Below are 14,032 nucleotides of genomic sequence, written 5' to 3' on the forward strand. Positions count from 1 at the left end.
GAAGGTTAATTGGCTGCTGTCTAAATTGGCCCTCCTATGTATGAATGTGAGATACGGACCTTAGATTGTAAGCTTCCTGAGGGCAGGGACTGATGTAAACCGCTGCGTAAATTGTTGGCGCTATACAGGTGAAACTCGAATAATTAGAATATCGTGCAAAGTTCATTTATTTCACTAATGCAACTTAAAAGGTGAAACTAATATATGAGATAGACTCATTACATGCAAAGCAAGATAATTCAAGCCGTGATTTGTTATAATTGTGATGATTATGGCTTACAGCTCATGAAAACCCCAAAAACCCCAAATCCACAACCTCAAAAAAGTAGATTATTACATGCAATCAATAAAACAAGGATTGTACATAGAACAATATCGGACCTCTGAAAAGTACAAGCATGCATATGTACTCAGTACTTGGTTTGGGCCCCTTTTGCAGCACTTACTGCAATTACTTTTGCACGATATTCTAATTATTCGAGTTTCACCTGTATACACTGAGTGGCCAGTTTATTATGACCACCTGACGTTTGTAGGCAAATTTGCTTTAATTAGCTATAATTTTGCGCTGAAGTTGCTAGAGGGCCAGACCATTATAAATAGGGAAGCAGGTTGTTTACCACGACAGTAGAAGTGATTTTTTTCTGAAGATATGGGTAAACAACGCGATTTAACAGTCTTTGAACATGGGATGATTGTTGGATTGAGCCATGGAGCGAGTATCAGCAAAACAGCAGAATTTGTTAAATGTTCAAGAGGGGCTCATTGTTAAAGTGTTTAAACACTGGACTGTCAGACGAAAATCTGGGTCTGAACGTGCGAATTGTGGCCGTCAGCAACTAGTCAATGTTAGGGCAGAACGAAGAGTGGCAAGACTGGTACAAGACAACAGAAGAGCAACAGTGCAGTGTCAGATTCCTCGCATCACCTTTCAACATCTCGTGGAGTCACGAGGTGGCCCAACGAAGTCATCTCGTGGAGCCATCTTGTGGCCCAACAAAGTACTGATGGGGTGGTCATAATAATCTGGCCACTCAGTGTAAATAACAATTATAAATAACCACACTGATGCTGGGAAGGAGATTTTGTTAACCCCACTGACACCAAGGCTGTGAAGAAAGTTTTTTTTATTAATTCCACTAACTGACACCAATGCTAGGGATTCCTTTTTCATCTCACTGACACCATTGCAGGTGGGATTCATTTTTTTAATACCACCAACACCAATACTAGGGGGATTTTTAAATCCCACTGACACCAATGCTGGGGGATTTTTATGTATTCCACTGACAGCAACAATTGTAGTATTTTTTCCTCTATCAGCATTAGTATCCTTTTCCACCTACTGACCACTAAAAACACTTCTGAAATTTAGGGCCATGGTATTCATCTTTTTCTTCTTCTAGTCTGTTCCAGATGGCAGGGCATGAGTGATGAACGATGGTGCATGAGGTTGACTTGCCAGCCAGAAAGGTGTATTGTAGACTAGAAAATGACTGAATATCCGTGAAAGGAAAAAAAAAACATTAATAAGATTAGATCGACATTTTTATTTTACAGTTGGTACTTAAGAGTCGATGGCGCAGCTAAAAGATAACTTTAACCACTATCGCAGAACATAACGAGAGTTAGTGAAATCAAATAGCTCTGCAGGGGAGTTGCAAGGCAAATTCCTGTCCTGGAAATGTGTAGGTAGGCATACACTTTGTACATCTGTGATTTTTTTGAACATTTAATAGGCAAAATACTGTAATAACAGATGTCTTCTTTACAAATAGTACTGAAGCCAGCAAGACTGGAAGAAGATACGGATCATCAGGATGATAAAGTAGATCTCCGGCAGGCAGGGGGACAGAGCAGGGAGACTTTGTTTTACTGGTACCTAGGTGGAACTGCTTATTCTTGCAAGGCTGTATAAATAAACTTGGAAAACATAGAAAGAAAATTAAAACAGAGTGCACCAATGGTGATCCCAAGCACATATCTATTTTTTTTGAATAGTAACCATATGTGCTAGTTTACCTGGGGGTGAACATTTTAAACTTTTTGTTCATGCAAAACCTTCTGGATTTCTAACATGAATAGAAATATGTTCTAAGTTCCCATGGCCTTAACATACCAGCTTACATTTATTTTACATCTTACAGTATCATCACTTATTGGTATTTTTTTAACCTTCATCTTCATTCATCTCCCAGTTGCATTGTTGTTTGTATTATATGGTTGGTGACACCTAGTGGTTTATTAGGACCATTATATTGTATTTTATCTATTTGGTATTGTTCATTGATTATTTATCTGTTCTATCTGATTAGTATAATTTAATTATTTTATAGGTTGTTTGCATTTATATAACAATTGTGTTAATCAAATGTGTATTCATGCAAATAGCAACAGCTGATTTCTTCTATCATGTATGTTCTCTCCCTTGTTAGCAGACAATTGCATTAGGAATAGCAGAGTTAATTATATTTACTTCCCTTTAGCTGAGGGAGCGTGTAGCTGCTTGTCACTTCTGAGAAGTCATAAGCAAACCAAGTTCAGGTCGCTGAACATTCACTGACCACTTGAAAACAATCCACAAATCCGAATATAGTGCATAACTCTATTGGTAACCAGTTTTGGCACATATGGCTTCTCTGACAATCAATAGGGACTTCACAAATGTACCAAACTCACTTACTTAACAATAAGTTTCTCAGGCACATTCCTCTCAGGGTGAAGTTCTTGTCCTTTGATGGTGTAAATGATGGACGCCAGTCACTTAGAATAGATTTTATGGTATTTTAATAGCACGTGAATGAAGAATAAGGAAGGAGGGAGCACAGGATACCTGAAGAATTACATTAAAGTGACATTAAGGCCAAATTCTCCCCCCATCTCCACAGTACTGATGTAAGGACTTACCTTAAATGATGCCTCTTAATCCGATCATCTTCTTCTTTGCAGGAGTTTTTAGCTGTCCCTCCAGCGCTGGTGCGGGTCTCCGATCCAGAGCTGACTCCTCTGTCCTCTTCTCTCATGTCCCACGGTGTCTGTGCGGATGCAAGCTGCTCCATATACTTACCTTGTGTCTCTCCCGGTCTCCCGACTGAACATCTGAACTGCGCATTTTCAGATGTTTGGACGAAAGCGCGCAGTGGAGACATAGGTAAGTTTAAACCCTTTGAAAAAGTTTTTTTTTATCGTTTTGCATATATCTACTGCTTACTAGCAGTAGCTATAAGCAACAAAAAATGAGGGTTTAATAACCCTTTAAATCACAGTCTTTGGTCTTCTGCTCGGTCTTCTAGCAATCTAGATCCTTCTTTCACAGAACTCTACTGACTGGAATACATCTCAATATAAGTGGCTCCTTGTAGAACAGAGGTTTCTGTGTAAGCTCAGTCTTTTAGATCAAAGCAGGACAGCAGTGGGAAGGTTCATGTGGTGCTTCCCAACTCACCATCCATGTAGGGACAACTTTAGCTTTGCTTGCTCAAGTCCTAGTAGCACTCCAATGCAGCCAGTACCTTAGGGATATCTCCCATGACAGGGGACAGACATGTCTGGGGCCTAGATTGGTTGTTCACTAATGCATCCTCTCAGGGTGAAACCCTGGAGTGAAGACCCTGTACCAGGAAGTGCCTCAGATATTTAATAACTATCCCAGCATGCACAGCAAGCTCCCCAGACCTACTGATTGGCCATGTTTTAATTACTCTAATGTGAAGCATTATCTCTAGCACACTCTACTAGAGAACATTCACACAGCAGATGACTGAGAATAATCACTGCACACTTAGAGGAAACTAGCCAGCACAAAGCTAAGCTGACTAATCTACACTGACAGATCACAAAAAGAACAAAGGAATTTAGGGAAAACACTACATCCCTACAAGTGCCTGAACGCCACTGAGGTCTATGAGAGCCGAATTTTGTAACATTTTTTCTGTCCTTTTTCAAAGCCTGTTAGCAAGGTTTTTTTTAAAAAAGGGCACTGCATTATGGACATGTACAAGTGCAAAAAAAAACAACAACTAAAGAATACAGTTCAGGGCACTATTAAAAGTACACAAGTCCTTTAAATAACATGCTTGGGGATGTCTTAAACCTCACTGATCACTGAGTGTTTGCACCTTGCTCTCCTTTCTGACATGCTGTCACAGGAGGCTGATCGAGCTGTGTAGGGAGGAGAGCTAAGCCTACTGTGACAGCGCGGCCCATCTCCGCCCACATAGCGCTCTGCCGGACTGTGATAGGAGGCTGAGCGGTGTGGGAGGAGACGCCGGTCATTCACATCGCTCTCCTCCCGCAGCGCTCGGCTGGCTATCACAGTTTCTATCCTCCCCTCTGGGACACAGAGCAGCGCCCAGCGGGGAGAAAAGAAATCAGGGATTCGCCGATGTATCGGCAGGAAAATGGCACTTTTGGCATTATGCCAAAAGTGCCATTTTCGGCTGATATGTTTCGGCAGCCGATATATCGGGGCATCCCTACTTGTTAGTTATTATTACATTTCCCCTTATGTTTTTTTTTTAAGATGCATGATAATGTTAAGGTAAGTATCAGTATGATTGTTTTACAGTATGATTTTTATAACCAATTATTCATAATCCATGTGCACATGAGGTGTTTGTCTATCATAAACTTTACAAAGGACTCTGCATAGTTCTATCTAGTTCTTTAAAAGATCCCTCACAGTTTGTTAGGGCTAGCTAACAATCATGACAGCTCTTTTGATTGGCTGTGAAAGTGGCAGAAGAGTTCCACTGAATACACTGTATACTGGGTGAGCTCTTATAATGTAATCTGTAGGGCAGGGCTGTCTGTGTGCCAACCAGGTTCTGCTCTTCATAAATTTATGAAAAAAGACTGTGATTGTAAAAAATAAATAAATTAATAAATTGTGTTCATTCTTTCTTGTATGGTCACATAAAAAAGCTTTAGGCCTAAAACACAATTGTCATACCTTCATAGACGGGTAAAATCAACGAATATAATTTGCACATTGAATGAGATATAAGCTATCTTGCTTCCTAGATGAAAAAACAAATTGTACCTTCCCATTTAGTTTGACCAAATGGTGGTCAGGGAAGGAGCAGTGGATAGCTGTTGTCATTTCTGTACCCTGCATCGGTCATTCTCTGGATGTGATTGTCCAAGCCCAATCTGTATGTGGTGGGGGTGTGCTTTGGCATTTTTGCCTTGAGTGCCAGAGGACCTTGAGTGTTTGAAAAATGTGGATTGCAATGAATTCCATTTTCACTTCATTCATTTGATTGGATGGAAAGTTAGACAATTAAAAAAGTAGGAAATCTTCATAAAATATATGTAGGATATGATTTGGAAGATAAATGTATCTCCTTTTGCTCATTTTTATTAACAAGATGTCTGGGTGCTAAATGTAATAATTAAAGGAAAGGTATTGTATATTACCAGTGAGTACATACTTTGAGTTATTATTGCAGTGCTGAGCTTAAAGTGATTTTCTGGTAAATATATGTTTATTTGTATTTTTGTACATGACACAGAAACAGATATTGTAATACAGTGAGTAAAGTCATACATGGAAACATAAAATTATCCATAAAATTGTAATTAATCATTGATATGGTCGTGGTAAGTTCATTATGCATTCACATTGTGTTAAAGTAAATTTTTAACACCTATATAAGTCACAGGAATAGATAGATACACAGTCAGATAAACATTGTACTAAAAGCCCTTATTGTTATTGTCCTACTTCTACTTTTGTGTTGCAGCAGTTGTGTCGGGTGTCTATGTATTCCAAGAAGCACTAGAGTAAACCACAGTACACTCAGTAGTCAGTACTCATTTACAAAACTTGGAAGACACACCTCTTTCTCTTCTCTGCAATGTAAGTCTATGTGTTCAGGACATTTGTGCTGAGGGGTGTGGCTGTTACTCAACTATGACAGTACGTAGTAATGGAGTTTGAGGACTGAAAGTGGCATTTTCAGTTAAAAAATGGTATTTGAAAAAAATTACAAGTCAGTCACAAACCATAACATACAGGAGTACAGGTCTGTAAGTAAATAAAAAGGTATAAGACTTCAACTGTGTTTGCTATGATTTTCTCATTTCTACAAGCTTGCTCTGCCATAGTTCTACTATTATATTAGATAGAGATTTGTAGATACAAATTTGTAGATTTTTAGATAAGCCACAAAATGGAGCTATCAGTGGTCCATGCAATTACCCTCTCTTTAAAAAAAAAAAAAAACTGTTGAGACAAGGGGGGAATTTATCAAAACTGGAGCAGAGAAAATCTGGAGCAGCTGTGCATGGCAACCAATCAGCTTCTCTCTTTCATTTTCAAATCTTAACTTACAAACCGAAGAGAGAGAAGCTGATTGGTTGCCTTGCAAGGCTGCTCCAGATTTTCTCTGCTCCACTTTTGATAAATTCTCTTCAGTATATCAGATATATAGGAACTGTATTGTTTTCAATGGGTTAGCCAACTCAGAGACTCAGATCATGAGAAGGTGTGGTAGATCAGAGCCACTATATAGAAGTGTAAAACAGGAAGCAGAGCGTATGTATGTATGTATGTATTGGGCAAATATAGCTGCCCACACATATATACATAATTACAAATTATGCATAAAAACAAGTATTTTAAAACATTAAAACTTACTGATAACATTATTTACATTAAAGTGATATTAAAGTCAAAAGGTTTTTAAGCTATTTCAAATGTTGATGAAATCACTTTCAATGGATGCTGCTCCTTGATGTTTAAAAGTTTTAGATTTCTGCGGAATCAGCTGGTCCCCTGATCACTGGCCCTGGTTTCCTGTTTTGGCTCCTTTCCTTTGCAGGGTCCCATGGAGCCACCATTCTTGTGTTCTTAGAAGCTGTTTGTACAGGTGAAACTCGAATAATTAGAATATCGGGCAAAAGTAATTGCAGTAAGTGCTGCAAAAGGGGCCCAAACCAAGTACTGAGTACATATGCATGCTTGTACTTTTCAGAGGTCCGATATTGTTCTATGTACAATCCTTGTTTTATTGATTGCATGTAATAATCTACTTTTTTGAGGTTGTGGATTTGGGGTTCTTGGGGTTTTCATGAGCTGTAAGCCATAATCATCACAATGATGACAAATCACGGCTTGAACTATCTTGCTTTGCATGTAATGAGTCTATCTCATATATTAGTTTCACCTTTTAAGTTGCATTAAAAAAATAAATGAACTTTGTACGATATTCTAATTATTCGAGTTTCACCTGTATCTCCACAAACACAGGGACACAGCAAGGCAAGACACTCCTCGGCTCCCTTTCCCCACTCCTCCCTCATCTCTTCCCCAAGCTAGTAGATGAACAGCTGCTGGAGACTGAGCTCTCCCTTGTGATCTTGTACTGAACATGAAGTTCAGGGAAGACGAGCTAAGAGAGTTGAAGCCAACTGTATGGAAACATGATGACTGTAAGTGTTTGGGCAAAAAGTTAGAGATACTTTGCTGTGCGATGTCTATTTGTTTGGTCTGAATTCATTATTGAGATATAGTTTGAGCATGTAATATTATTTTAGGCTGATCTGTGTGGCAGCTTTATATGAAGAAAAAAACAGTTCCACTTTGGAGAAGAATTACGTCCATTTTTGGGGGGATATAAGCAGGGAATTGACCCTGTCACCTCCAATACACTGCATCGGCGGCGGAGCCCAAAGGACGGAACCAGAGGAGAGAGGTAAGTGCATGGGGGAGGGGAGGAGGCTGCACACTGTTTACATGTAATCTCGGCGACATCACTGAGTTCACATGTAAACGAAAAATTGGCTGCCTCACTCTACATTTAGTCCTGCTTGTGCAAAGCAGGACTAAATGTAGAGAGGGCATCTTTCCCACAAGGACACCGCTGCCGCCCCTCTGCGCCCTCGGTGGCCTTGTGGGGAATCCGGGCCTGGATATAAGACCTCTTCTTCTTGCTTCTTACTGACAGACTAGTAGTTGATCTTTGCACATACTAAGTGTGGTAAAGGAAATAAAATGAATCCAGTGCCAGGCTTGAGACTTATATCTTCTCTGGAGACTCCTGGAGGTGGGTAGAAAGTGAAGCTTTGCAGAAGGCCGGTAAAAAATAGGAAAAGCTCCATTTTGGCTAAACTTTCTCCAACACAAGCTCTTCTTCCTGAGGGAACAAAATCAACTCAGGATGACATAAGCTGTATCTAGCCAATGTTCAACAATCTAGAAATAAAAGAATGATATCTAAGGGCTTGTTTACACCACATACAGTGCGTTCCTGCACGGTCAGTGGCCGGAACGCACTGGATCGCATAAACACAGCCTCCCGTGTTCTGGGGCTGGAGGGGGCGTGGTGGTGCCATTCAAGTTAATGGCACCGCAGCCACACCTCCCGCCTGTAGTTTAATCTCCCACACCAGAATGCATAGCACAGTAATGCCCTTTTTTCTCAGTGTAATAACATGAAACAGAAACAATGTATTACAGTAGAATAATATTATGTAATAATCCTGGTAACCTACCGGCAGAGAAGGGCATAAATGCATCTTGTTTTACAAATTTTCCAGCTGCATCTAAAAAGTGATTTGGATTAAACTCGTGAGGAGTTTTCCACTGAGTCTTGTCATACAAAACAGACGTGAGAAAAGGAATGACCTCTGTACCCTGCAATTGAGAAGCACATTAAGCAGTTTTTTAGCAGTTTTAAGGTGAGTGAAGTTTGTACACAGTGATGATCAGCTTTCTTGACATAGGGGTCCTCAAATGTGGCCCCTGACATCACCAGAGGGCGTCATATAATAGTTAGTAAATGTAATTCTGCAGAAATCTGTCACAGACTGCAGACAACAGTTTCTACTGCAACAGTAGATGGTCAAAAACTATGGGCGTGCTATAAGAGATGCTCAAAAACTACAGACATGCTACAAGAGATGGTCAGAAATGGCAGACATGCCGCAGGAGATGGTCAGAGATGGTAAATGTGATATAGTAGTTGTTGGAAACTAAGAACATGCTGTAAGAGTCACAGACTGGAGACACATTACATGAGACTGTGACAATACCACTCTCAGCCTCACTTTGCATACACCCAGTGGGGGGGAATCGATCAAAACTGGTGTAGACAAAATCTGGAGCAACTGTGCATGGCAACCAATCAGCCTTTTTCTTCCGTTTATTCAGTTAACATTTGAAAATGAAAGAGAAAAGCCATGCACAGCTGCTCCAGATTTTCTCTGCTCCAGTTTTGATAAATTCCCCCTGAGTGTTTTTGACCCTTTGCACCTCCTAAAGCAGAGTTGCATAGTATACTATAGATATAGTTGTTATTAATGTAGCGCCCCCAGGTCTAAAGTTAGGAATTCTGGGTGAAGTCTGGAAACTAGTTTTGTTAGCAGGGTTTTTTAGAGGTCATCTGAACCCAGACCATCTATGGGTATTCAACTGGGATCTGTCAAGTAATACCTTATTCATGTTCTGGCTACTTAGTGCTTTATGATCCCTCATTAAGACTCTCTACAAAACAAATATGTTTAATCAGTAGTCTGGTTTATTCAGGTCTATAGGTGGTGAATTTCAACAAACTGAGGGGGAATGGGGCTTCCTAAATAGTTTTTGGGTGCCCAGACCTCATTACTGTCACAGAGACTTTTAAAGATAACTGCTATAACAACTTCTTTACAAATCAGTGCTCTCAAATTTCTGCTCTCTACACCCCCCAATAAAAATTAAATTAAATGGAGTACAGTGAGGAGGGGGTCTCTTTCTAGACAGAGCATACAGCAAAAGATATGTGAGATCCTTGGCACGTGGGGCTCCCTTTAGAAGGAGCGTGGCTGCTCCAGGTGGGAGCTGACTTAGCAATGTGCAAGGCAAGGAAATAAACTGCAGGGGCACCTGTTAATGTTGGTAAGGTACCGTGTTGATGTTGGCATTTGAGTGTAAAAAATGTTTGTTTGCTGAAGAAAAGTTGGCAAAGTAAAGTTTAACATTTTGCAATCGAATGTGATTCTTCCTTACTACTGAGTGAGCTAATATGGGTTAGAAGATGATGTTCCATGGCTGGAGAATGGTGGAGCATCTCTGTAACAGAGGACTGGGTTTGTGAATTGAGTGGTAGGCCTCTGGCATATACTCGTGTTGAGGAGGTTAGTTGCAAACACTTATGGGGAGGCAGTGTTATGGGGATAATGATCCTTGTATAAGAGTTATTACACTGGAAAGCTATCACCCTTTGTGTCTCCTGAGGAGTTGGAGATGGGAAAAGAATGTAAGTCCTTTACCAGCAAAAGAGTGGTTGATAATGTTGACATGGGTAGGCTTGGCACCCATTGTCTAAAAATGGCTACCATGGTAAGTTCCAAACTCTGTCATACTGAAATATGAAGAGTTGTGCCTTTAGCTGCATGAAAGAGCAGATGTGGGGAACTGAGGGTGTTACCAAGGTTCTGTTACAAGTACTGTTGGAAAAGGAACATAAAATCAGAGAAATTGGTGTCAGTAATTTATCCTAAGAAAAGAAAGAAGATGAACCGCCTGCAACCTCAGTCAGAAAATCTGGGGGATCAAATAAGGGCATTCCAGCTAGATGCTTGTCATATATGGTTCGTACAGCTCCGCATCCTGGGAAGCAATACAAAAGTTACCTGTTCATGAGGCGTAAAAATAGATCATAGCTGCAGATGAAAAGATGACATCTCTCAACCAGCTCCAAGCTTGGGAACAAAAATTCTTCAAAGCAAACAATGGATACTACAGACAAACAGTGGAGGCACAAAAATACTGTATACAGTATACGGCAAAACCACTACCAAAGCGAAGGTTTGAAGAACACCAAAAGACAGACAATATGGGACTTACAATAAAGTTGTTGAGTGGGGCTGTTAGCATGCAACAATAGGTGGTAGTGTTTTGTATGTTTAAACTGTGTATCATTTTCTTTCAAGTGGTTACAATGTAATTTTCTATCTTTGTGGTGCTGTTCTTTTCCAATAAAACAAGAAGGGCTCAGCCATGTGCCCAACATCATCTAGTTTGGTAACAGTCATATCTGCAGCGGCTTTCCAAGTTTGAATATGAAGCAACAGAGAAATCTGTTCATTTGGTGTATGATTTTACTGATAAATTAGGGGGAGTTTCTGGAACTCACCTTTGGGATGCAGTAACCCCGGAAATACACATCACTTGGAGTCATGTGCGACACATTTAAAGGAACGATATTAGCAAACCTCTGAATTTCATGTACCACTGCTTCAGTATAAGGCATATTTCTCCGATCTTCAACTGAAGGCATCTGTCCTTGTTTAATATTTGACCGGATTTCCTCTTGTATCTTTTCTAGAAAATAGGAGTAAATATTTACATTATTATTTCCACAATATGATCATAATCATTTCCAGTGTGACGATCATGATGCAGGCTGACCAGGGTTGCCCATACTTCCCTTTGCCTGATATAAGAAAACAGCTAGATTTAACAGCCAGATGCAAATATGTTGAAATATATGTCTGCATTTGGGTCAGCACATATGTCCTGGTACCCTATATATTATTGCTCAGATGTGTGTTATATATCTGTAAAGCCATAGTGTCTGTCAGCCTATCATTGGATTTGTACAGGCTGGCTGGTTGTGCCTCTGTGCTGTAGCAAACCCTTTACAATATGCTGTATGGGCCTTTTGCGGCATGAGCCCTCATATATTTGTTTTGCAAGCATAATGCTTTTTTGGGCAGCACTGTGTTAAATAAATTGTTTGGAACAATTTTCTGCATAATAAGCTTATCCTCTGTTTATTTCTGGTACTATTTTCTACTTTTATTACTTGCATGAAGTACAAGTGTATACAGGTACTTTAGCAGTGGAGACGTGCATGTGAATGTTAAGGCAGCCGTCGCAATACTTTTGGTAATATAGTGTATGTTGAAATATATGCGTGGACTGTCTGCATTTGGGTCAGCACATATGTCCCGGTACCCTTTATATTATTGCTCAGATGTGTGTAATATATCTCTAAAGCCATAGTGTCTGTCAGCCTATCATTGGATTTGTACAGGCTGGCTGGTTGTGCCTCTGTGCTGTAGCAAACCCTTTACAATATGCTGTATGGGCCTTTTGCGGCATGAGCCCTCATGGGTACAGTTCAAAATGGGGATTTGCCAAAATGTTTAAATACTGTGCATGGAGTTAATACGGTATAATATTTTTGCTGATAAATAAAACATTATAATTTTGATTATAAACACAGTTGTAAAGCACCTCACATAGGGGCTGATGTATAAAAACTTCTGCCCAGCATATAGCTGGGCTAATGCAGTCTGCACAGCATTACTGCAAATAGATATAGACAAGGAACATAGAAATCCTATGCTCCTCAGCTCCAGCTGGTATTTTCCTGATATTACATTCAACTTCAAGAAAATATACTAATAACATTTGTTTTTGCTTCCATGTGTACAGAACAAACTTTCATGGAGTTTCACAGAATGAATGGATCTAAGCATTGCTGCTGTGCATCCATTGCCCAGTCTACTGCACCACACAGTGTGTGCTCCTGGAGGAACACCAGAGGAACAGTAGCTAATCGCAGCCTATCATTCTGGTCGCTGTTTTGAATAGTGAAAAGAATCAGGAGCCACCGCCATGGTGAGGGTCTAGTGCTGATCATGCAGCCGATGCAGCATAGTCAACGTAAAGTTCCAATGTTTGGGTGTATCACATATCAGGTGGGTGGAAGGCAGCTTGTGTTGACCCTGCATTTTTGCCAGGAGAGTTCTCAGTGGGTATGACAGCCTGCAGTAGCCGTATACAGGGCCGTAGGAAGGGCGAGGCGAGTGAGGCACTCGCCTCGGGTGCAGGCTGGGTGGGGGCGCAGCCAGGACACTGGTATTCCACTAGTTGGGTGTGGCGCCGCGGCCCGAAGATTTTTTAGTGCGGCCAAAGATTGTGCTCTGCCTGCGGCCGATGTGCCGCGGCTTTCTCATGCTGCCAGCGCCGATCTGAGGAGCCAGCGGTGCCGCAGCTCTCTCACGCTGCCAGCGTTGAGAACTGAAGACAGGGACTCAGGAGAGCTCCCGCCGGCCAGAGGATGCAGCGGGGGAGGTGTGGCCGTGAGGTGGATGAGGCGGGTCCCAAGGTCGAGTCCAGCATAGGCAACCTGAGGTGATCCCTGACGAGAATCGGATCTGACACAGGACAGATAGGGAGAGCTGCAGCCTTCAGTCACAGGGGCGTAACTAGAAATCACAGGTCCCCATAGCAAAATCTTGTAAGGGCCCCCCCTGCAACCTAAGCCCCAACCCCCAAAAAAATGCTAGAAATTACATACACAAATTATCCTTGCATTCTGGGGTGGGAGGGGGCGTGGCTGTGTCATTCATGTCAGTTGAATTCCAGATGCACTCCCTGCCCGCAAACGATAATGCATGCACAATTTTTTGTGATTGCACCACACTTGAACGCACAGCATTGTGTTACCATGCGTTCTGGTGCAGCTGATGACATGAATTGTGCATGTACTATTTTTTGCGAGCAGGGTGTGTTTCTGAAATTCAAATGACATGAATGGCACTGCCACGCCCCCTCACACCCCAGAACGCAAGGAGACTTTGTGTATGCGATTCCTTGCATTCCGGGCAAGGGTGTAAACGAGCCTTTAGGATTACAGCAGTCAGAGGAGCCACAGTCTATATACAAGACAATTACAGCAATGTATGTGCAGGTTTAAAAGTGTTTTAGGGCTTATTCACACAAATTACAGTGCGTTCCAGAGCAGTAGCGGTGGAGCGGTGGAACACACATTCCACTGCCGAAAAACTGGGCGGGATTACGTTAAAATGTGTGACCATGTGACCGGTCACACATTCTAACGCAGTCACAAACTTTGATAGAACACTGGAACATGCATAGCCCACCATGGACCCTAGCCCTTTGAGGGCAACTATATTGTTGATGTGGCAACAAATTCCCCCGGCATGCAGCAGACAGAAATCCCCCCTCCCCCCCGAAATGCGACAGACAGAGACCCCCCCCAAACACACACAATATGCAGCAGAGATCCCCCCC

At 41.4% G+C, this 14,032-nt stretch overlaps 1 protein-coding gene across 1 annotated transcript in view; it reads right to left on the bottom strand.

Annotated features, from left to right (window-relative positions):
- Nucleotides 1-7,929: 7,929 nt before the first annotated feature.
- LOC108798227 (cytochrome P450 2K4-like) overlaps nt 7,930-14,032 on the bottom strand; it is a 26,938-nt gene continuing 20,835 nt past the window's right edge. Inside the window, exons 7-9 of the mRNA XM_018569993.1 lie at nt 11,121-11,308; nt 8,497-8,638; nt 7,930-8,138 (exon numbers count right to left, since the gene is read on the bottom strand). Of these exons, the coding sequence (XP_018425495.1) occupies nt 7,951-8,138; nt 8,497-8,638; nt 11,121-11,308 (518 nt within the window). The 3' untranslated portion in view covers nt 7,930-7,950. The remainder of the gene's footprint in view (nt 8,139-8,496; nt 8,639-11,120; nt 11,309-14,032) is intronic.

Source organism: Nanorana parkeri, unplaced genomic scaffold (assembly GCF_000935625.1).
Source record: "Nanorana parkeri isolate BGI_ZX_2015 unplaced genomic scaffold, ASM93562v1 scaffold3, whole genome shotgun sequence".
Lineage (NCBI taxonomy): Eukaryota > Metazoa > Chordata > Amphibia > Anura > Dicroglossidae > Nanorana > Nanorana parkeri.